Source organism: Oncorhynchus tshawytscha, linkage group LG11, assembly GCF_018296145.1.
Source record: "Oncorhynchus tshawytscha isolate Ot180627B linkage group LG11, Otsh_v2.0, whole genome shotgun sequence".
NCBI classification, from domain to species: domain Eukaryota; kingdom Metazoa; phylum Chordata; class Actinopteri; order Salmoniformes; family Salmonidae; genus Oncorhynchus; species Oncorhynchus tshawytscha.
In genome coordinates, this window is record NC_056439.1 from 39853378 (window position 1) to 39877292 (window position 23915).

A 23915-nucleotide genomic window follows, 5' to 3' on the forward strand; every position below is an offset into this window, starting at 1 on the left:
GTCATCTGATGCAGCACTCTATCACCCTCCTTCTTGGTCAAATAGCCCTTACACACCCTGGAGGTGTGTTGGGACATTGTCCTGTTGAAAAACAAATGATAGTCCCACTAAGCACAAACCAGATGGGATGGTGTTTCGGTGCAGAATGCTGTGGTAGCCAGGCTTGTTAAGTGTGCCTTGAATTCTAAATAAATCACCAACACTGTCACCAGCAAAGCACCCCCACACAATTCCACCTCCTCCTCCATGCTTCATGGTGGGAATCACACATGCGGAGATGATCCATTCACCTACTCTGCGGCTCACAAAGACACGGCGGCTGGAAGCAAAAATCTCAAATTTGGACTCATCAGACCAAAGGACAGACTTCCACTCGTCTAATGTCCATTGCTCATATTTTTTTCGGGCCAAATTAAGTCTCTTCTTATTATTGCTGTCCTTTAGTAATGGTTTCTTTGCAGCAATTGGATTCATGCAGTCTCTTCTGAACCTTTCTTTTGTATTATTTATTGTTTATTGAATATTTAAAACATACAATATACTTGCAGTATACAATATAAACGCAGACGCAACCAGGGTCAACGACCTGCTCAAGGGCATGTCGACAGATCTCCCAGGTCAAAAACAGGGACCCGAACCAGCGATCCATCAGCCACCGGCCCAAGCTCCCAACCGCCAGGCCACCAGCCCTCCAAGATACCCCCCACAGTCCACCCCCAGAAAAAATATGGAGAAAAAATCCATTCCCCATCCCGAATATCCCCCCATGCACCAACCACCAACAAAATCAACTAAAGAGAAAGACAAAGGAAAACAGAAAACAACAATGCAAAAAAACAAAAGACATCAAGGACAACAAAAATCCTAACAGCAAGGCCAACGGAATATGTCTGAGTGCATGTATGGCACTATTTACATGTGTGTGTGTCCATGTATGTGCACGTGTACATTTGAATGAGTGTGCGTATATGCATGTGTACAAACACCAGCACGGCATCAATCTCAGGCAAATTGGCATTAGCTGTAACAACACTAACCGTCAGAGTCATTCAAACTCATTTTTTGTTATGTTTTATTTTTTAAAACTTTTATCTTTGACCATCATCCTATCCCCTGCCCAGCAACTCCACTCCCACTTATCTGCAATTCCACAAGGCAAAGGGTGGCTACTTTGAAGAACCTCAAATATAAAATATATTTTGATTTGTTTAACACTTTTTTGGTTAAAACATGATTCCATATGTGTTATTTCATAGTTCTGATGTCTTCACTATTATTCTACAATGTAGACGAGTAAAAATAAAGAAAATCCCTTGAATGACTAGGTTCGTCCAAACTTTTGAATGGTACTGTATGTTTGATACCGTTCCACTTATTACATTCCAGTCATTACAATGAGCCTGTCCTCCTATAGTTCCCCCCACCAGCCTCCTCTGGTATGCACTACCCTCTGTAGCGCCTTACAGTCGGATGTCAAGCAGCTGCTATATCAGTGGTGATGCAGCCAGTCAAGATACTCACAATGATGCAGCTGTAGAACTTTTAGAGGATCTGAGGACCCAGGCCAAGTCTTTTCAGCCTCCTGAGGGGGAAGAGGCGTTGTCGTGCCTTCTTCATGACTGTGTGGGTGTGTTTGCACCATGATAGGTCCTTAGTGATATGAACACCGAGGAACTTGAAGCTCTCCACACACGCTCCCTGTAAACCAAGATAAGCTAAACATTGAGCTAGACTCCGTAGTGTTACAGCAACAAGTCCACAGTGCTTTGGCTGTGGAGCTGCATGATTCTTTTAGTCTCACCAATAACTGTAGGCCTACTCAGTTGAACACTCTTTGACAATATGTATGTTCAACTTGCCTCATGATCCTTGTTGACATGTAACGTTTAGTAAGGAAAATATGCTCTCTGAGTGACGTGAGAGCCCTGATAGAGGAAGATGGAGTAAGCGGAGCTGTTTATTTTTCCAGAGGCCCACATTGCGTCATATTTGCTGAGAGCATGTGAATCTCTCATCAACTACCCATCAATGTAAAGGAACTGGAGATGAGTAGAGGATGAAAGGGAAGATTGCCCTAAGCCATTGCTATTCTATTGTCACATCTCTCTGTCATGTTAGAGGGAGGGAAAACACAGACATGTCATGTGATGATTTTCTTTCAATGTTCTGGAACATTACAGTGTTCCAGTTATATTTTTTGGAAGATGTCAATGAACTTTGAGGAACCCAGCGACCCTCTGTCATACTGTATATTCTGTTCAGACTTGTTTCCATACACACTTTTCTTTTTGTGATGTATTTTTGTACATGTATGTTATGCAAGTTATGATGAGCATTTTATTTTTATGTATTGACATTGACAACATTGACCATCTTTGTGATTTGAGCTGTGCGTCTCTTTTGGTAACAAACAACAATAACTTTATTTATGAAGTGCTTTTCAAACATTACTCACATTTTGCTCAGCTCTGCACATTGTGCATCAGCTGCTTTACATTTGTCATCTAGGTAAAGGTGCAGCTGTGCAGTGATATACTGTAGCTGTTGTTAATGTATTGTGAAAACAGAGTTTTTAAAATATTGATCCCATTAAGTTGGTTTTACTGTCATACGGTAACTATTGAGCTAAGACATTCTGTCATTTTCTTAGGAACTAGAGAGAATTAATTTGATCCGCTGTGTGTTTGACTAATGTTACTGATCATTTTTCCTTTCAGCTATTTGTACAAGAATGAAATCCAATCAATTGACAGACAAGCATTTAAGGGACTTGTCTCTCTAGAGCAACTGTAAGTGACCACCTCCTCGTCCTCCTCTTCCTCCTACTCAACCTCTTCCTCCCCTTCCCCTCTGCACCTTCATATCTGATCTGTCCGTCTGTCCAAACGTCCTCCTTGCGACCCCCCAAGCCACCACTGTCATGCAGCCACTATTGCATGCCGTGTATACACTCACCCTTGTATGTTGCGCTGACCTTATGAACCCCTGCATGAGTAGCATGTCTCATTGTCACGACAATGGATGTGTGTCACTCGGTCCTAATGCATAAAGGTAGAGCATGAGATCCCCAGCCCTACACCAGCCCTGCCTCTGTCCTGCCCTGCCCTGCCCCTCTCCTGCCACTGCCTTGCTCCTGCCCTGCCCTGTGCCTGCCTTGCCCCTGTCCTGACCCTCCCCTGCTCTGCCCCTCCCCTGCCCTGCCTTACCCCAGCCGTACTGTAGCTAAGCAGATGCAGACTCAAGCAGGCCTTGGCTTCACATGCTTCAGACTACAGATCCAGCTCCTGCTTGCCCCATGCACAGCTTGCCCTTCTTTGTGTGTCTTACATCCTCTGTGGGGACTACTGTACACTGACTACTTGTCTCACTTTTGACCTTAGTTGCGTTTGTCAATCTAGTTGTATTATGCGCTAGTTCTGTTATTTCATAGAGGTCCCCCACGCATTTCCCAAGCAGAGTGGTAGAGGTCACCATGTTGTTATTACATGTGCTTGTGAGACATACTTTCAGTATCAGCATGAGAAAGGGTGGCCCAAAATCTATATAAATGTGACCTTAAGCTATCATTATAACACCTTTACCAAATTGCATGTCATCTTAATGACTTGAATATGTTTATTTTTTATTTATTTTACCTTTATTTAACTAGACAAGTCAGATAAGAACAAGTTCTTATTTTCAATGACGGCCTAGGAACAGTGGGTTAACTGTCTGTTCAGGGGCAGAACGACAGATTTATACCTTGTCAGCTCATCAGGTTTAAACTTGCAAACTTGCCGTTTGTGTCTAAACTACACCAAAAGAAAAATGGCTAACATGTATCTTCCCCCTTACAGCCGATGGTGGTGGTTGATCCTAGGGAAAGGCCTCGTGGCTGTTTGTCCCTCCATAACCACATGCATAGCCACTGAACAAATGACTATTCATGAAGCAAAACCAAATCAAAGTCCAGGCTCTTTGCCCTGCAGCTGGTTTGAGTTTTGATACAGTAATGAAGGGTCTTATGTGTGGGTGATAAGTTCTGAACCACTTTATTGGCCCTCTGCTCTTCTGTTGGTCTTCAGATATGCTATTCAAGCCGTAGGTTAGGTTGGGAGGGAATAAACATTTCTTTAAAGTACCGCCAGTCTCGGATTTAATGTCCTTCGTTCCCCTGCTATTTAAATGAGAGGATTTTACTAGCATTTTGGCTTGTTGTTGAATATGTTAAATTCAAACATGCCTAGAAAGTAACTTAATGCCCAAGAGAATACAGAACATGAGTAGAAATGTACAGTAAGCACGTTGCTGCTCCTCTTCAACATATATCAACAATAGTTCCTTGTCACAATAAGTCTTGTAACGCTTTGTTCTATTGCACTGTGCTTTTACTGTCAGGTTAGACATGTTTACATTTGATGTTGTTAAATCACTGGTTTGTGACTCACATACATCAACTGGCTGTGATTACAGGGCTATACGTCTGTTGCCAAGTTTTCTCTCTTCCTCTCTTTCAGAGATTAAATATGGTTGTCTGTGTAATTCCTCTTGGCTGTCCAGTGTCGTGTTGTCCTTGGACCGTCCCCTGGCCAGCCTTAACACCGCTACTCTCTGATGAGAGAAGACAACACCCTAAATCTATCTCTTTTAGACAGATGCAGGAAATCTTAGGTTGGATATCAACCAGACATCCTTCACAAAGATCCTCGGCTGTGTCAAACTGAGGCCTCTATTAGTAAAGCTTGTGTGCTGTGCCAAAGTCTTAATGCATTTATTTTACATATGAGTCATGTGGCAGACGCTCTTATGCAGAGCAACTTACAGGAGCAATTAGGGTCAAGTGCCTCACGACAGATCTTTCACTTAGCCTATTTGGGGATTCGAACCAGTGACCTTTCAGTTACTGGCCCAATGCTCTTAAGCGCTAGGCTACCTGTCTTACCTATAGTGTAGTAAGTGGATGTTGTGCTATATCCACTATTGCACAAGATCGTCATCATGTCTGTTATTGCTGATGAGTGCAGCTTGGCTCAACATTTGCTTGCTTTGACTGTTGCTTTGTCTGTTTAATAAGCAAATATGTCGCTGAACCTAAAAGTTACTGTTCAGTGCGTAATTGGAGTTCATATTTCATTTGTCTAACCTTGCTGTTTCTTGCCATTAGTTCTGAGTTATGATTCATCCTAATCTGGTGATACTGTGCTGTGGCAATGATCTTTTCTCTTCCAGGTACCTGCACTTCAACAACATTGAGTCCTTAGAACCGGAATCCTTCACCCAACTCCCAAAGCTTGAACGCCTGTAAGTCCACTATCTTCTCCTTTCACTCTATTATACTCTATTATACCAATCTTCTCCTTTCACTCTATTTAAGATGCATCACCAAGTGATGCATCTTAAACAAACAATAGGACAACTCTCCAAATGATATAATGATTTGTTGTGGCTTGTACGTGTTGTCACCGTCAGTCTTCTACCTGAGCTGACTTATTTCAGAGGGCACTGAGTGCAGAACAGACTTTACATCGTTCACATGCTGGTAAATATACTTTAAACCCCACGAAATAGACTACATAATGTACTGGGAATAGAATGCACTGTTCCCAACTGACAGAGCCATATGTGTTTATCATGACTGCTGGACTTTAAGTGGGGCTTTTCAAAGCAGTACAACCGTTGGATGACCTTTCAATGTTCTGAGATGCCTTCGTCCTCCATCAGGACAGCTAATCTCCTCAACAAGTCTCTTGAGGTCTATTGGGCCATTTTTAAAGCTGTTTGTCTGTTACGGGTAAATTAGCCATGAGGACAGACTGGACAGGGATAAATGTGCCCAGCGCATGTGTTTGGCTGTATTTTCCCAGAGCCCTCACTCTGCCGTCTGTCTGGTACTCCTCCCAACCGTTCAAACTCAGATTCCTGACATATGTTCAGGAAAAACTCAGGGTCCTTCTCATAGGTATTCTGAAAGGACCCACAACCTGTTACGACTTCAGAGGTCTGTGTGCGTGTGTGTTCTCCACCGACTTATCAGACCTCTATGTGCTGTGTAGGACAGAAGTTGAGAGCCCAGGTCAGCTGGTTACCCTACAGGGCCAGAGGGTCCACTGATAACACCTGTGCCGTGTGTCTGGAGAGATATCAACTCTCATGACACAACATAAGGGGAATTTACGAGAAATAAAGGAACACTATGAGGGGACAAATGAAATAAAACAACTGTATTATTGAAGTAGCAGTAGATTCAGTGGATGAATAGAGTGAGTGTTGACATTCAGTGAACTGTGTCAGACTCTTGCAACCCCACTGGACCTGGACCTTCTGCCATATGGATGGCTGGATGGATGGCTGGATGGATGGCTGGATGGATGGCTGGATGGATGGCTGGCTGGCTGGCTGGCTGGATGGCTGGATGGCTGGCTGGCTGGCTGGATGGATGGCTGGCTGACCGGCCGGCTGGCCTCTGTTTTCAAGCTTTCACGCCAGAGCTGAATTCCTCCTTCTCTCCGTGTTTATTGGCTACACCTGGAATCCTGCCACACACGTTCCCAACCCTCCCCAGAGAGGGAGAGGAGCCGCCTGCACACGGATGGAAAAGGGGAAGGAATTCCCAGGTGCACTGATTCTGGAACGTTTGTAGGGGAAGATCTCCATGAAAACAGATTGCCCAGTCTCGCTAGTTCATGGACAAGAGAAGTCTATTTCCTGTGGATTAAAGAAAAGAATAAGAAGGAAAACATCTTGTTGTTTCTTTTGATTTATGGTGATTGCTAACAAATATGGAGGTGAGGGCCTCCCAGTTGGTGCAGTGGTCTAGGGCACTGCATCGCAGCGCTAGCTGGGCCACCAGAGACCCTGGGTTCGTGCCCAGGCTCTGTCGCAGCCGGCTGCGACCGGGAGGTCCGTGGGGTGACACACAATTGGCCTAGCGTCGTCCGGGTTAGGGAGGGTTTGGCCGGTAGGGATATCCTTGTCTCATCGCGCACTAGCGACTCCTGTGGCGGGCTGGACGCAGTGTGCGCTAACCAAGGTAGCCAGGTGCAAGGTGTTTCCTCCGACACATTGGTGTGGCTGGCTTCCGGGTTGGAGGCGCGCTGTTAAAGAAGCAGTGCTTGGTTAGGTTGTGTTTCGGAGGGCTTTCGACCTTTGTCTCTCCTGAGCCCGTATGGGAGTTGTAGCGATGAGACAAGATAGTAATTACTAACAATTGGATACCACGAAATTGGGGAGAAAAGGGGGTATTTAAAAAATCTAAAAAAAATATGGAGGTTTGTTGGCGTTGTTTGGGGAAAATGTTTCCATAAACATAGCTTTATTTATTAATTTATCTGTCATCAGTTTTCGATCCAGAATGTAATCTTCCTGTAAGATCGTTGCATGGTTGTGAAGGAAGGGGTCATGGACGGGAGCCTTGATCATGTGTCATGTGTAGTAAACTGATCATATTTCTTAACCCAGATCAAAATAATGATGATATAAAATCGTCAAATTACCGTCTTCCAAAAAACATATGGCTCCCAATATGAGCCTGCGGGCCTACATCAAAGGGTCTGATGCTGTAAGTAATGTTTAGAAGTAATGTCAAAGTAGTAAGCTCAAGTAATCCATAGTAAATATACACATTACTCATGAGTCACTAACCTTATGTGCTTGTTGACAGTGTGACATGCTGTAGCTATAGGCATGATGCATAGAGATCAATCCCTTTAGAGCTCAACCCCTGTCAACCTACTCAACAGTCTGTCAGATGTACACATTACACACAGCATGAAGTCTATAATTATCTATGACTTTATCTGATTATCTGTGTCTGTCCCTCTCTCTTTTTCTCCTGCAGGTTTTTGCACAACAACAGAATTACCCATCTCGTGCTGGGGACCTTCTCCCATCTCCAGTCCATGAAGAGACTGTAAGTTCACTGACAAGGTGCATGCACAGGGCAGCTATTGTGTTGTCTGAGAATGCTTATCCACCAACATTTGACTTCCATTACACAGAGGTGTCGGGGGAGAATACGAGCCGTGTTTCGACAGTACACCTCTCTGTCTAGGCCCATCAAATTAAAATCTGGACCACGAAGCCAATTCCATTGCTTTTTTTATCTTCCCCTCCAATCATGGACTGATTTAAACCCATGACACCGGTTGGGTGCAATGAATTATCAAGCAGAACAGAAAAAAAGCGGTACTTTGGACCTCCCAAGGTAAGATTTGAACATCCTTGGCTTTGGCTGTGAGAGAGCGGACATTAGGATCAGCGGACAGGCAGTTCATTAGGATCAGTGGACAGGCAGTTTATTAGGATCAGCGGACAGGCAGTTTATTAGGATCAGCGGACAGGCAGTACATTAGGATCAGCGGACAGGCAGTACATTAGGATCAGCGGACAGGCAGTACATTAGGATCAGCGGACAGGCAGTACATTAGGATCAGTGGACAGGCAGTTTATTAGGATCAGCGGACAGGCAGTACATTAGGATCAGTGGACAGGCAGTACATTAGGATCAGCGGACAGGCAGTACATTAGGATCAGCGGACAGGCAGTACATTAGGATCAGCGGACAGGCAGTACATTAGGATCAGTGGACAGGCAGTACATTAGGATCAGTGGACAGGCAGTACATTAGGATCAGTGGACAGGCAGTACATTAGGATCAGCGGACAGGCAGTTCATTAGGATCAGCGGACAGGCAGTTCATTAGGATCAGCGGACAGGCAGTACATTAGGATCAGCGGACAGGCAGTACATTAGGATCAGCGGACAGGCAGTACATTAGGATCAGAGTTTTACCTTCCCCTATTACGTTCTTCCCCTTTTCAACATCTTACTCTGAAAAATACTTCCAAGATGTGTTGAACCCAGAACCAGTATGCTGTGTTTGAGACGTACAGTAGACAGATAAGACAACTGGCAACGTGGGAGGAATGGGATTCAAAAACAATATTTCCCTCTGATTATTACAGCACTCAGATTTGGATGATGTTCAGAGTGGGATCAGATTAAATGAGGATATTACTGTCTCCTGGAATGTACAAATCTCCCTGAAACCTGAAGAGACCAGTAGAAGAAAGGATAAATAGAAAATGAAGTGCCAGCCAATCTGTACTCTGGAGCAGACAGACAGTTTCCCACAGCAGGAGAGGAGTTCTCCCAAAAAGGCCATGCTGAGTCAGTGTTTGGACTGAGCTGAGCCTAGCTGTGTGGCATAGCTGTGTGGCATAGCTGTGTGTGTGCATGTGTGCGTGTTTTGCCAGTCTCAGTCCACACTGGTGAGCAGTCAGAAAGGATTTACTCTACCTTCCAGACAGACACAGCCCACTACTGACTCCAGACAGACTCAGCCTTCTACTGACTCCAGACAGACACAGCCCACTACTGACTCCAGACAGACACAGCCCACTACTGACTCCAGACAGACTCAGCCCACTACTGACTCCAGACAGACTCAGCCTTCTACTGACTCCAGACAGACTCAGCCTTCTACTGACTCCAGACAGACTCAGCCTTCTACTGACTCCAGACAGACTCAGCCCACTACTGACTCCAGACAGACTCAGCCCACTACTGACTCCAGACAGACTCAGCCTTCTACTGACTCCAGACAGACTCAGCCTTCTACTGACTCCAGACAGACTCAGCCCACTACTGACTCCAGACAGACTCCAGACAGACTCAGCCCACTACTGACTCCAGACAGACTCAGACTCCAGACAGACTCAGCCCACTACTGACTCCAGACAGACTCAGACTTCTACTGACTCAGCCAGACTACTGACTCCAGACAGACTCAGACTCCAGACAGACTCAGCCCACTACTGACTCCAGACAGACTCAGCCTTAATGACGCCAGACAGACTCAGACTCCAGACAGACTCAGCCCACTACTGACTCCAGACAGACTCAGACTCCAGACAGACTCAGCCCACTACTGACTCCAGACAGACTCAGACTACAGATAGACTCCAGACTAATTCAGCTCACTACTGACTCCAGACAGACTCAGTCCACTACTGACTCCAGACTAATTCAGTCCACTACTGACTCCAGACAGACTCAGTCCACTACTGACTCCAGACTGATTCAGCCCAGTACTGACTCCAGACAGACTCAGCCCATTACTGACACCAGTCAAAATGTTTACCCATACTATTTAACCATGCAACTATAATAAAACAGGACTGCTAGTAGTGTGATCTGTATTGTATGATGTACAGTTAGAAGTCCTGTATTGGTGTTTGATATTACATTGTTGTCTACTGTACAGTACAGAATATACTGTATTTATGAGAGGTTGAGTTATACTGAGGATGAGTATAATGTATACAATCTCACAGCTTTGTGCAGGTGCAGGATTCACAGACATTGACAACTGACAAACAGGTCATTAAAAACAGCTAAAATGCTATATTTAGAGCACTATTATAAACAGGCATGAGATGGTCTGTACTACTGTAATCTATCCCACCCCCCCTCTCTCTGTCACTCTCTCTCTCTCACGTTCTCTCTCTCTTCCCCTCACTCCCACCCCTCTCTCTCTCTGTTGCTCTCTCTCTCTCACCTTATCTCTCTCTTCCCCTCACTCCCACCCCTCTCTCTCTCTCTGTTGCTCTCTCTCTCTCACCTTCTCTCTCTCTCTCTTCCCCTCACTCCCACCCCCTCTCTCTCTCTGTCGCTCTCTCTCTCTGTTGCTCTCTCTCTGTCGCTCGCTCTCTCTCACGTTCTCTCTCTCTTCCCCTCACTCCCACCCCTCTCTCTCTCTCTGTTGCTTGCTCTCTCTCTCTCACCTTCTCTCTCTCTTTCCCTCACTCCCACCCCTCTCTCTCTCTCTGTTGCTCTCTCTCTGTCGCTTGCTTCTCTCTGCTGTTGCTCTCTCTCTGTCGCTCGCTCTCTCTCACGTTCTCTCTCTCTTCCCCTCACTCCCACCCCTCTCTCTCTCTCTGTCGCTCTCTCTCTCTCACCTTCTCTCTCTCTTCCCCTCACTCCCACCCCTCTCTCTCTCTCTGTCGCTCTCTCTCTCTCTCTCTCTCTCATTCTCTCTCTCTTCCCCTCACTCTCACTTTCTCACAAACATTCTCTCTTTCTTTCTCTCTCTCTCTCTCTGTCACTCTCTCTCTCTTCCCCTCACTCTCACTCTCTCTGTCGCTCTCTCTCTCACGTTCTCTCTCTCTTCCCCTCACTCCCACCCCTCTCTCTCTCTGTCACTTTCTCACGTTCTCTCTCTTCCCCTCACTCTTTCTTTCTTTCCTTCTTTCTTTCTTTCTTTCTTTCTTTCTTTCTTTCTTTCTTTCTTTCTTTCTTTCTTTCTTTCTTTCTTTCTTTCTTTCTTTCTTTCTTTCTTTCTTTCTTTCTTTCTTTCTTTCTTTCTCTCTCTCTCTCTCTCTCTCTCTCTCATGCTCTCTCTCATGCTCTCGCTCACTCTCTCTCTATTTGTCTCTCTCCTCTCTCTTCCTCTCACGGTCTCTCTATTTCTCTCTCATCCTCACTCTCGCTCTCGCTCTGTGTGCAGGCGTCTGGACTCTAACACTCTGAACTGTGACTGTGAGCTGCTGTGGCTGGCTGACCTGTTGAAGCAGTATGCTGAGTCAGGCAACGCCCAGGCTGCTGCCACCTGTGACTACCCCAGACGGCTGCAGGGACGATCTGTGGCCACACTCACCGCTGAGGAGCTCAACTGTGGTGAGGACACACACACACAGGCGCCTGTGCTTACACACACACACACATTACGCACACAACGCACATGCACGCACACACTCATGCTCACTTAGTAGGTTGGCATTTATTGTCATGAATCTTGTTTTGGAGGCAGCTCTGCAGAGTGGTTACCAGCTGCCACAGCCACAAAGTCACATCAATCTGATTTTAAGCTTAACCTTAACCCTAACCTTAACTCCACTGCTAACCCTAATGCCTGAACTTAACCTTAAATTAAGACCAAAAAGCCCATTTTTTGCAGCGGACCTATCTATCAGAAATCTGTTCTGCCTCTAGGGTCAGATTCATGACAATAAACGTCAACCTGCGCTCACTTAGCCAGCTGTGCAGAATATTTTAACTGTGGCAAAAACAGTGGCTCACACTCCGAGGTCCGTGTAAACACACCGATCCCTTCTTTTCACTTCACTGAAACCCCAACTCACTAGCCACATAAAGCCTTACTTGTCCCTTTAGCTGTTGACAGGGGATTTCTCCATGTGGGTCCCTGCTGTCTGTCTGTCTGTCTGTCTGTCTGTCTGTCTGTCTGTCTGTCTGTCTGTCTGTCTGTCTGTCTGTCTGTCTGTCTGTCTGTCTGTCTGTCTGTCTGTCTGTCTGTCTGTCTGTCTGTCTGTCTGTCTGTCTGTCTCCTGTCTGCATTGTCTATACTGGGGATGGTCTGTGTTCTCCAGCCAGCTGTTGTTTCACCACGGCCCCAGCAGATGAGGTCCTGGGCTGGGTAGCATGCCACTGCTCTGCAGCATGCCACTGCTCTGTAGCATGCCACTGCTCTGAGCACCAGAACCCAGCAGCCTGCCTCCTGGATCCCACTGCTGGCTTTCTTCTGAAGCTAAGCAACGTTGGTACTGGTCAGTTCCTGGATGGGAGACCAGATGCTGCTGGAAGTGGGGTTGTAGGGCCAGTAGGAGGCACTCTTTCTGCTGGTCTTACACAATCTCCCAGGGCAGTGATTGAGGACATTGCCCTGGGTAGGGTGCTGTCTATTGGATGATAAACAGGTGTGCTGACTCTCTGTGGTCACTCAAGATCCCATGGCACTTATTGTAAGAGTATGGGTGTTAACCCTAGTGTCCTGGCTAAAATCCCAATCTGACCTTCATACCATCAGGGCCACCTAATCATCCCCAGCTTACAATTGGCTCCTTCATCCCCCTCATCTCCCCTGTAACTATTCCCCAGGTTGTTGCTGTAAATTAGAATGTGTTCTCAGACAACTTAACTGGAAAAATAAGGGTAAATAATAGTTGATGATGTTACTTTAGCTAATATGGTGACAATGATCTAGGCTGTTTTTTTTGCATGGTCACAGATAGCTAATGTGTTGTGTATTGAAGTCTACAAGCGAAAGGAAAAGGTGAGCGGAGGAGAGCTCATAGATGTGAGGAATATAACAAGCTGTTTATACACTACTGTTCAAAAGTTTGTGGTCACTTAGAAAAGTTCTTGTTTTTGAAAGAAAAGTACATCTTTTGTTCATTAAAATTACATCATATTGAGCAGAAATACAGTGTAGACATTGTTAATGTTGTAAATGATTATTGTAGAATAATTGAGTATCTGGAGCATCAGCATTTGTGGGTTACAGGCTTACAGGCTCAGAAACAAAGACCTTTCTTATGAAACTCGTCAGTCTATTCTTGTTCTGAGGAATCAAGGCTATTCCATGCGAGAAATTGCCAAGAAACTGACGATCTCGTACAACGCTGTGTACTACTCCCTTCACAAAACAGTACAAACTGGCGCTAACCAGAATAGAAAGAGGAGTTGGAGGCCCTGGTGCACAAAAGCCACAGAGTCTTGGCTGAAGACGACAATATCAACATACAGCTGGCTGGTTATACAATGTACCGGCAGGATAGAACAGCGGCGTCTGGTAAGACAAGGGGCGGCGGTCAATGTAATTTTGTAAACAACAGCTGGTGTACTATATTTAAGGAAGTCTCGAGCTATTGCTCGCCTGAGGTAGAGTATCTCATGATAAGCTGCAGACCACATTACCTACCGAGAGAGTTTTCATCTATATTCTTTGTAGCTGTTTACATACCACCACAGTCAGAGGCTGGCACTAAGACAGCATTGAATGAGCTGTATTCTGCCATAAACGGAATAAGAAAACACTCACCCAGAGGCGGCGCTCCTAGTAGCCGGGGACTTTAATGCAGGGAAACATAAATCAGTTTTACCAAATTTCTATCAGCAACAGGAAAATAATTCTGGACCACCTATACTCCACACACAGATATGAATACAAAGCTCTCCCTCACCCTCCATTTGGCAAATCTGACCATAATTCCATCCTCCTGCTGCCTGCTTACACGCAAAACTTAAAGCAGGAAGCACCAGTGACTAGATCAATAAAAAAGTGGTCAGATGAAGCAGATGCTAGGGACTGCTTAATAGCACAGACTGGAATATGTTCCGGGATTCCTCCAATGGCATTGAGGAGTACACCATATCTGTCATTGGCTTCATCAATAAGTGCATTGATGACGTCATCCCCACAGTGACTGTACGTATATACCCCATCGAGAAGCCATGGACTACAGGCAGCATCTGCACTGAGCTAAAGGGTAGAGCTGCTGTTTTCAAAGAGCGGGTCTCTAACCCGGAAGCTTATAAGAAATACCGCAATGCCCTCCGACGAACCATCAAACAGGCAAAGCGTCAATACAGGACTAAGATCGAGTCATACTACACCGGCTCTGACGCTCTTCGATTGTGGCAGGGCCCGCAAACCATTACAGACTACAAAGGGAAGCACAGCCGAGAGCTGCCCAGTGACACGCGACTACCGGACGAGCTAAACTACTTCAATGCTCGCTTCGAGGCAAATAACACTGAAACATGCATGAGAGCATCAGCTGTACCGGAAGACTGTGTGATCGCGCTCTCCGCAGCCAATATGAGTAAGACCATTAGACAGGTCAACATTCACAAGGCTGCAGTGCCAGACGGATTACCAGGACGTGTACTGCGAGCATGCGCTGACCAACTAGCAAGTATCTTCACTGACATTTTCAACTTCTCCCTGTCCGAGTCTGTAAATAGCATCATGTTTTAAGCAGGTAATGATTGTGATCTACAGGAAAAAGAGTACAGAGCACGCCCCCATTCTCATTGACGGGGCTATTTCTGATCAATTTAATGTTATTTTAATGGACAATAAATGTGCTTTTCTTTAAAAAACAAGGATATTTCTAAGTGACCCCAAACTTTTAAACGGTAGTGTATGTGTCTATGAAAGTGAGCTGTTTGCGTGTGATCAGGGGTGTATTCATTTTACCGATTCTGTTGAAAAATGTTTCTTAAACGGAAGAAAACGTAACAAAAAGGGGATAAACATACCTGAATTTGTCCAATAGAAACTCTTGTTTGCAACTGTTGGACTAATGATTACACCCTAGGGCAGCTAGATGCAGACAAGAATGTAAAGGCGGTTTTGAATGTGTCACTGTCTGTCCATGTGTGACCTGTCTGTCAACTCAAAACTTTCTCCCAACCAGTTTGCACCTACGTTGCAAACTTTCATTCATAGGCTAGGTTGTAGCAACCTCATGATGGGTATAGGGGAAAATGTAGTAGCCTAAACCTATTGATTTTACATTGAACTGGGTGAATGGAATATGAATGACAGTCATCCAATATGTTGTAATAGAAATAAGGCCATGCTCATAAAATAAATAATCGTGCTCCCTCATCATATACGGCGTGTGAGGGATGGTGTGAGGGATGGATGGGTGAGGCTGGCAGAATGAAATAATGAACCCCATAAAACCCTCCTCCTCTCCCTCTCTCCCTTTCCTCCTCTCCCCTGCTCTCCTTCTCTGCCCTCCTCTCCCCTCTTCATTCCTCCTCTCCCTTCCCACCTCTCCCTTTCCTCTCTTCCCTCTCTGCTCCTCTCAGCTGTAAACAATGGAACAAGCAGCTGTCACAACAACAGGGCCTGTGGTTAAGTGCCACCTCCCTGCTGGCCTGGCTACCCACTCTCTTTCCTGTCCCTTCCCTGACCTGGGCCTATGAAGGAGACAGGAGCCAGGGCTGGGTTGCCATGTTTGGAGTTAAGGAAAACGAACAGCGTAATTAGTGCCCAGTGCTGATGTGGTCTTATGTGGTATAGTAGTGGTGGTGAGAAAGACACAATCTGAGGTTACTGCTTCCCATCGGCCTGGTTGGAGCTGCTGGTTGGCCTGCTATGCTGGTTGGAGCTGCTGGTTGGCCTGCTACACTGGTTGGAGCTGCTGGTTGGCCTGCTATGCTGGTTGGAGCTGCTGGTTGGCCTGCTACACTGGTTGGAGCTGCTGGTTGGCCTGCTACACTGGTTGGAGCTGCTGGTTGGCCTGCTACGCTGGTTGGAGCTGCTGGTTGGCCTGCTACGCTGGTTGGAGCTGCTGGTTGGCCTGCTACGCTGGTTGGAGCTGCTGGTTGGCCTGCTACGCTGGTTGGAGCTGCTGGTTGGCCTGCTACGCTGGTTGGAGCTGCTGGTTGGCCTGCTACGCTGGTTGGAGCTGCTGGTTGGCCTGCTACGCTGGTTGGAGCTGCTGGTTGGCCTGCTACGCTGGTTGGAGCTGCTGGTTGGCCTCCTACGCTGGTTGGAGCTGCTGGTTGGCCTGCTACGCTGGTTGGAGCTGCTGGTTGCCTGCTACGCTGGTTGGAGCTGCTGGTTGGCCTGCGACGCTGGTTGGAGCTGCTGGTTGGCCTGCGCCTGCTACGCTGGTTGGAGCTGCTGGTTGGCCTGCTACGCTGGTTGACCTGCTAGCTGGTTGGAGCTGCTGATTGGCCTGCTACGCTGGTTGGAGCTGCTGGTTGGCCTGCTACGCTGGTTGGAGCTGCTGGTTAGCCTGCTACGCTGGTTGGAGCTGCTGGTTGGCCTGCGACGCTGGTTGGAGCTGCTGGTTGGCCTGCGACGCTGGTTGGCTGGCTGGTTGGAGCTGCTGGTTGGCCTGCTGCTGGTTGGCCTGCTACGCTGGTTGGAGCTGCTGGTTGGCCTGCTACGCTGGTTGGAGCTGCTGGTTGGCCTGCTACGCTGGTTGGAGCTGCTGGTTGGCCTGCGACGCTGGTTGGAGCTGCTGGTTGGCCTGCGACGCTGGTTGGCCTGCTAGCTGGTTGGAGCTGGGTTGGCCTGCTACGCTGGTTGGCCTGCTACGCTGGTTGGAGCTGCTGGTTGGCCTGCTACGCTGGTTGGAGCTGCTGGTTGGCCTGCTACGCTGGTTGGAGCTGCTGGTTGGCCTGCTACGCTGGTTGGAGCTGCTGGTTGGCCTGCTACGCTGGTTGGAGCTGCTGGTTGGCCTGCTACGCTGGTTGGAGCTGCTGGTTGGCCTGCTACGCTGGTTGGTGGTGGAGGACCTGGAAGGCCCAGAGCAGACAGATTTATGTCTTGGCCTGTCCCATGTGCATGATGTGTTCGTTAGGAGAGAGCGGAGAGATGCTGGATTGGAGGGCTTACTCTATGCTGTCTATTAAATGCGTCGTCACATGTAGACAAATGGGCGTGTGTGCATGCGTGTGTGTGTGTGTGTGTGTGTGTGTGTGTGTGTGTGTGTGTGTGTTTGCATGCGTGTGTTTGCATGCGTGTGTGTGCATGCGTGTGTGTGTGTGTGTGTGTGTGTGTGTGTGTTGGATGGATGGAGTGAACTATGTATGTGCACCTAAAAATGCCAGTTTGCAAGAGAGGTCAGAATCTCTCAGGAGGCAGCAGGCTGAAGTTCACCACCACCACCACCACCACCCCCACGCTCCAGCACTCACAGGGACACTGCATGCCTTATTCCTGGAACAGTTGAACTATTTCCTCACAAGGACGCTGCATGCCTTATTCCTGGAGCAGTTGAACTATTTCCTCACAGGGACACTGCCTGCATTATTCCTGGAACAGTTGAACTATTTCCTCACAAGGACGCTGCATGCCTTATTCCTGGAGCAGTTGAACTATTTCCTCACAGGGATGCTGCCTGCCTTATTCCTGGAGCAGTTGAACTATTTCCTCACAGGGACACTGCCTGCCTTATTCCTGGAGCAGTTGAACTATTTCCTCACAGGGACGCTGCCTGCCTTATTCCTGGAGCAGTTTAACTATTTCCTCACAGGGACACTGCCTGCCTTATTCCTGGAGCAGTTGAACTATTTCCTCACAGGGACACTGCCTTATTCCTGGAGCAGTTGAACTTTTCCTCATCACTGCCTGCCTTATTCCTGGAGCAGTTTAACTATTTCCTCACAGGGACACTGCCTGCCTTATTCCTGGAGCAGTTGAACTATTTCCTCACAGGGACGCTGCCTGCCTTATTCCTGGAGCAGTTGAACTATTTCCTCACAGGGACGCTGCCTGCCTTATTCCTGGAGCAGTTTAACTATTTCCTCACAGGAGTAATTTTGTGTGTGTAGGTGTGTGCAGACACACCCTTGTTTCCATCCCTGTTCCTAACCAGAGAGGCCCCTTCACCAGGCCTGGTTGTTCTTTAGTATGATTCAACGCAGAGTGCCTGGATACAACCCTTAGCCGTGGTATATTGGCCATATACCACAAACCTCAGAGGTGCCTTATTGCTATTATAAACTGGTTACTAATGTAATTAGAACAGTAAAACATATTTTTTTGTTACAGTCTGAAATACCATGGCTTCCAGCCAATCAGCATTCAAGGTTCAAACCAGGTATGACAAAACATGTATTTTTACTGCTCTAATTACTTTGATAACCAGTTTATAATAGCAATATGGCACCTCTAAGGTTTGTGGTATATGGCCAATATATCACGGCTAAGGGCCGTATCCAGGCACTCTGTGTTGCGTCGTGCACAACAACAGTCCTTGGTCGTGGTATATTGGCTATATACTGTACCACACCTCCTCAATGCCTTATTGCTTAAATAATATATGCCATTTAGCAGACGCTTTTATCCAAAGCAACTTTCAGTCATGTGTGCATACATTCCACGTATGGGTGGTCCCCGGAAATGAACTCACTACTCTGGCGCTATGCTCTACCAACTGAGCTACAAAGGACCCTTCACCAAGCCGCCTCACCACGCCCCCTCACCACGCCCCCTCACCATGCCCCCACCAGGCCACGCCCCCCTCACCCCCTCAGGCCCCCTCCCACCCCCTCACCAGGCCCCCTCACCAGGCCCCCTCACCAGGCCCCCTCACAAAGCCCCCTCACCAGGCCCCCTCACCACGCCCCCACCATGCCCCCTCACCAGGCCCCCTCAACAGACCCCCTCACCAGGCTCCCCACCAAACCCCCCACCAGGCCCCCAACAAGCCCCCTCACCAGGCTCCCACACCAAATCCCCGCACCAGGCTTCTCTACAGACCATTACACTGGCCTAGTTATATCAGTGTCCTCTCTACAGACCATTACTCTGGTCTTAGTTACAGTATATCAGTGTCTTCTCTACAGACCATTACTCTGGCCTAGTTATATCAGTGTCTTCTCTACAGACCATTGCTCTGGCCTAGTTATATCAGAGTGTCTTCTCTACAGACCATTACTCTGGCCTAGTTATATCAGTGTCTTCTCTACAGACCATTACTCTGGCCTAGTTATATCAGTGTCTTCTCTACAGACCATTACTCTGGCCTAGTTATATCAGTGTCTTCTCTACAGACCATTACTCTGGCCTAGTTATATCAGTGTCTTCTCTACAGACCATTACTCTGGCCTAGTTATATCAGAGTGTCCTGTCTACAGACCATTACTCTGACCTAGTTATATCAGAGTGTCCTCTCTACAGACCATTACTCTGGCCTAGTTATATCAGAGTGTCCTGTCTACAGACCATTACTCTGGCCTAGTTATATCAGTGTCTTCTCTACAGACCATTACTCTGGCCTAGTTATATCAGAGTGTCCTCTCTACAGACCATTACTCTGGCCTAGTTATATCAGAGTGTCCTCTCTACAGACCATTACTCTGGCCTAGTTATATCAGAGTGTCCTCTCTACAGACCATTACTCTGGCCTAGTTATATCAGAGTGTCCTCTCTACAGACCATTACTCTGGCCTAGTTATATCAGAGTGTCCTCTCTACAGACCATTACTATGGCCTAGTTATATCAGAGTGTCCTCTCTACAGACCATTACTATGGCCTAGTTATATCAGAGTGTCCTCTCTACAGACCATTACTATGGCCTAGTTATATCAGAGTGTCCTCTCTACAGACCATTACTATGGCCTAGTTATATCAGAGTGTCCTGTCTACAGACCATTACTATGGCCTAGTTATATCAGAGTGTCCTCTCTACAGACCATTACTCTGGCCTAGTTATATCAGAGTGTCCTCTCTACAGACCATTACTATGGCCTAGTTATATCAGAGTGTCCTCTCTACAGACCATTACTATGGCCTAGTTATATCAGAGTGTCCTCTCTACAGACCATTACTATGGCCTAGTTATATCAGAGTGTCCTCTCTACAGACCATTACTATGGCCTAGTTATATCAGAGTGTCCTCTCTACAGACCATTACTATGGCCTAGTTATATCAGAGTGTCCTCTCTACAGACCATTACTATGGCCTAGTTATATCAGAGTGTCCTCTCTACAGACCATTACTATGGCCTAGTTATATCAGAGTGTCCTCTCTACAGACCATTACTCTGGCCTAGTTATATCAGAGTGTCCTCTCTACAGACCATTACTATGGCCTAGTTATATCAGAGTGTCCTCTCTACAGACCATTACTATGGCCTAGTTATATCAGAGTGTCCTCTCTACAGACCATTACTATGGCCTAGTTATATCAGACTAACAGAGACATGACTCTTGTCCTGAAAGGAAATGTTTCTGTATTTATGTGGCTGGTTGCTTTATTGTGTTCTCTTAAACCTGTCTTTATCCCATCCTCCTCTCTCTCTCCTGTGCAGAGTTGCCCAGGATCACGTCAGAGCCCCAGGATGTTGACGTGACGTCAGGGAACACGGTGTACTTCACCTGCAGGGCCGAGGGAAACCCCAAACCACAGATCATCTGGCTTATGAACAAGTAAAGCCCACTCTCCAATGGTGACATCAACATTGAAACAATGTGTCCTAACTACTTTTTCCTACAGTTAACATTTAGCCATTGAGTCAATTAGCAGACGCTCTAATCCAGAGAGATTTACAGGAGCAAGTATGGTTAAGTGCCTTGCTCAAGGGTACATCGACAGATTTTTCAACTAGTCCGCTCGGGGATTCGAACCAGCAACCGTCCGGTTACTGTTCCAACACTCTTAACTGCTAGGCTACCTGCTGCCACATATAAACATACTGTGTATGCGATTATGTAATGCTATTTATGTATGTGTATTTTTCCACAGTAATGCCCTGAACATGCATGATGACTCTCGTCTGAACCTGCTGGAGGACGGTACTCTGATGATCCAGGACACGCGGGAGACGGACCAGGGAGTGTACCAGTGCATGGCCAAGAACGTAGCTGGAGAGGTCAAGACCTCTCAGGTCACACTCAGATACTTCGGAGCCCCCTGTGAGTGGTCCCTCATATTATGTAATACATGTTTGAAAAATCTTCATGGTTTGAATATATAGTTTATGGGCTATATAATGTAAATCTTTCTCTACAATGACAGTGAAGTGGTTACTGCACATGTTACGCTTATGCTCTTGTACTGTTAACAAGGTACTTAACATCTGTGATCTCTTGCTCCCTCTCATTATTTCCTACACACTTGGCCCGATGCTGTGGTTCTGTGTAGGGCCAGACTATATTTTTCTGTGTAGGGTCAGGTGATATGGTTCTGTGTACAGATGGATTACATGGTTCTGTGTAGCGCCGGATTATATAGTTCTGTGTAGGGCCAGATGATATGGTTCTGTGTAGTGCCAGATGACATGGTTCTGTGTAGGGACAGATGATATGGTTCTGTGTAAAACTGGATTATATGGCTCTGTTTCAGGGCCAGATGATATGGTTCTGTGTAGGGACAGATTATATGGTTCTGGGTAGTGCCAGATGATATGGTTTTGTGTAGAGACAGATTATATGGTTCTGTTTCAGGGCCAGGTAATATGGTTCTGTGTAGGGCCAGATTATATGGTTCTGTGTAGAGACAAATTATATGGTTCTGTGTAGTGCCAGATGATATGGTTCTGTGTAGGGACAGATTATATGGTTCTGTGTAGTGCCAGATGATATGGTTCAGTGTAGGGTCAGGTGATATGGTTCTGTGTACAGATGGATTATATGGTTCTGTGTAGCGCCGGATTATATGGTTCTGTGTAGGGCCAGATGATATGGTTCTGTGTAGTGCCAGATGATATGGTTCTACGTAGCGCTGGATTATATGTTTCTGTTTCAGGGCCAGATGATATGGTTCTGTGTAGGGTCAGATGATATGGTTCTGTGTAAAACTGGATTATATGGTTCTGTGTAAAACTGGATTATATGGTTCTGTGTAAAACTGGATTATATGGTTCTGTTTCGGGGCCAGATGACATGGTTCTGTGTAGGGACAGATTATATGGTTCTGTGTAGGCCCATATGATTTGGTTCTGTGTAGGGCCAGATGATATGATTCTGTGTAGGGCCAGATTATATGGTTCTGTGTAGGGCCAGATGATATGGTTCTGTGTAGTGCCAGATGATATGGTTCTATGTAGTGCTGGATTATATGGTTCTGTTTCAGGGCCAGATGATATGGTTCTGTGTAGGGACAGATTATATGGTTCTGTGTAGGCCCAGATGATTTGGTTCTGTGTAGGGCCAGATGATATGATTTTGTGTAGGGCCAGATGATATGGTTCTGTGTAGGGCCAGATGATATTGTTCTGTGTAGGGCCAGATTGTACCATTATGTGTAGGGACAGATGATATGGTTCTGTTTAGGGCCAGATAATATGAATCTGTGTAGGGCCAGATGATATGATTCTGTGTAGGGCCAGATGATATGGTTCTGTGTAGAGACAGATTATATGATTATGTGTAGGGCTAGATGATATGGTTCTGTGTAGGGCCAGATGATATGGCTCTGTGTCGGGCTAGATGATATGGTTCTGTGTAGGGCCAGATGATATGATTATGTGTAGGGCCAGATGATATGGTTATGTGTAGGGCCAGATGATATGAATCTGTGTAGTGCCAGATAATATGAATCTGTGTAGGGCCAGATGATATGATTTTGTGTAGGGCCAGATGATATGGTTCTGTGTGTAGATCCAGATTATATGATTCTGTGTAGGGCCAGATGATATGGTTCTGTGTAGGACCCAATATTTATCCTGCTCAGATCAAGTGGGCAGGAACAAATCAAGGCTTTATGTGGGAAAGAATAGGCTTCTTTAGTTTCCACCCATGTTATCACTTAGATACTTTGTCTCAATCTTCCTTTGTCTCTCCTTCTCTATCTCATCCCCTACCTTCCTCCCCCAGCACGGCCCAGTTTTGTGATCCAGCCCCAGAATACAGAGGTGTTGGTGGGGGAGAGTATCACCCTGGAGTGTAGCGCTACAGGCCAGCCCCAGCCCAGGGTCTCCTGGACCAAGGGGGACCGCACTCCCCTGCCTACCGATGCCCGTATCAACACCACCCCGTCTGGGGGGCTGTTCATCCAGCACGTGGTGCAGGCAGACGAGGGGCAGTACACCTGCTTCGCCTCCAACAACCTGGACACCATCCACGCTACCGCTCACATTATTGTGCAGGGTGAATAGCACTGTAGAGACAGTATTTAGAGAGAGGCAGTGGCAAACATCTTGTTTGTAATCTTCTGTAGTTTCTTGACTTTACATGGACAGTGGACAAACAGGGACCAAGATATTAAGCAAGGCTGCACAGTATAATTTGCTTTCAATGAAGAACCATATGTGTAAATGGTATTTTAATGGTACATATGTTTGTGTCTGCTAAGAATTGTCAGGGTTGCGTTTTTTGACATGAATCTTCTTCTCGAGGCAGCTTTGCAGACTGGTCACTAGCTAGCACAGCCACAAAGTCATAAAATCTGCTTTTAAACCTAACCCTAACCTTAACCTACCCTTAACCACACTGCTAACCATAATGCCTAAACCTAACCTTAAATTAAGAAATTTTTCCAATATAGACAATTTTGACTTTGCGGCGGACCTATCTAAGGGGAAATCGCTCAGTTCTTTCTCCAGGACAAGACTAATGACAATAAATGTCAACCTGCTAAGAATTGCCCATATGTATACAACACACTGTTGAGAGAACATGATTTAACTTGTTGTTGTGCCTAACTCTCCTGCGGTTCCTGTTACC

The 23915-nt window shown here is 46.5% G+C and overlaps 1 protein-coding gene across 2 annotated transcripts in view; it reads left to right on the plus strand.

Annotated features, from left to right (window-relative positions):
* The window catches only part of LOC112262195 (peroxidasin), an 80074-nt gene that overhangs the window by 29053 nt on the left and 27106 nt on the right, over positions 1-23915 (plus strand). The window contains exons 4-10 of one of the 2 annotated variants that reach the window (XM_042330113.1): positions 2718-2789; positions 5209-5280; positions 7817-7888; positions 11486-11655; positions 20561-20678; positions 20995-21164; positions 23067-23339. In XM_042330113.1, the coding sequence (XP_042186047.1) occupies positions 2718-2789; positions 5209-5280; positions 7817-7888; positions 11486-11655; positions 20561-20678; positions 20995-21164; positions 23067-23339 (947 nt within the window). The remainder of the gene's footprint in view (positions 1-2717; positions 2790-5208; positions 5281-7816; positions 7889-11485; positions 11656-20560; positions 20679-20994; positions 21165-23066; positions 23340-23915) is intronic. The other variant, XM_042330114.1, reaches the window with a different exon arrangement.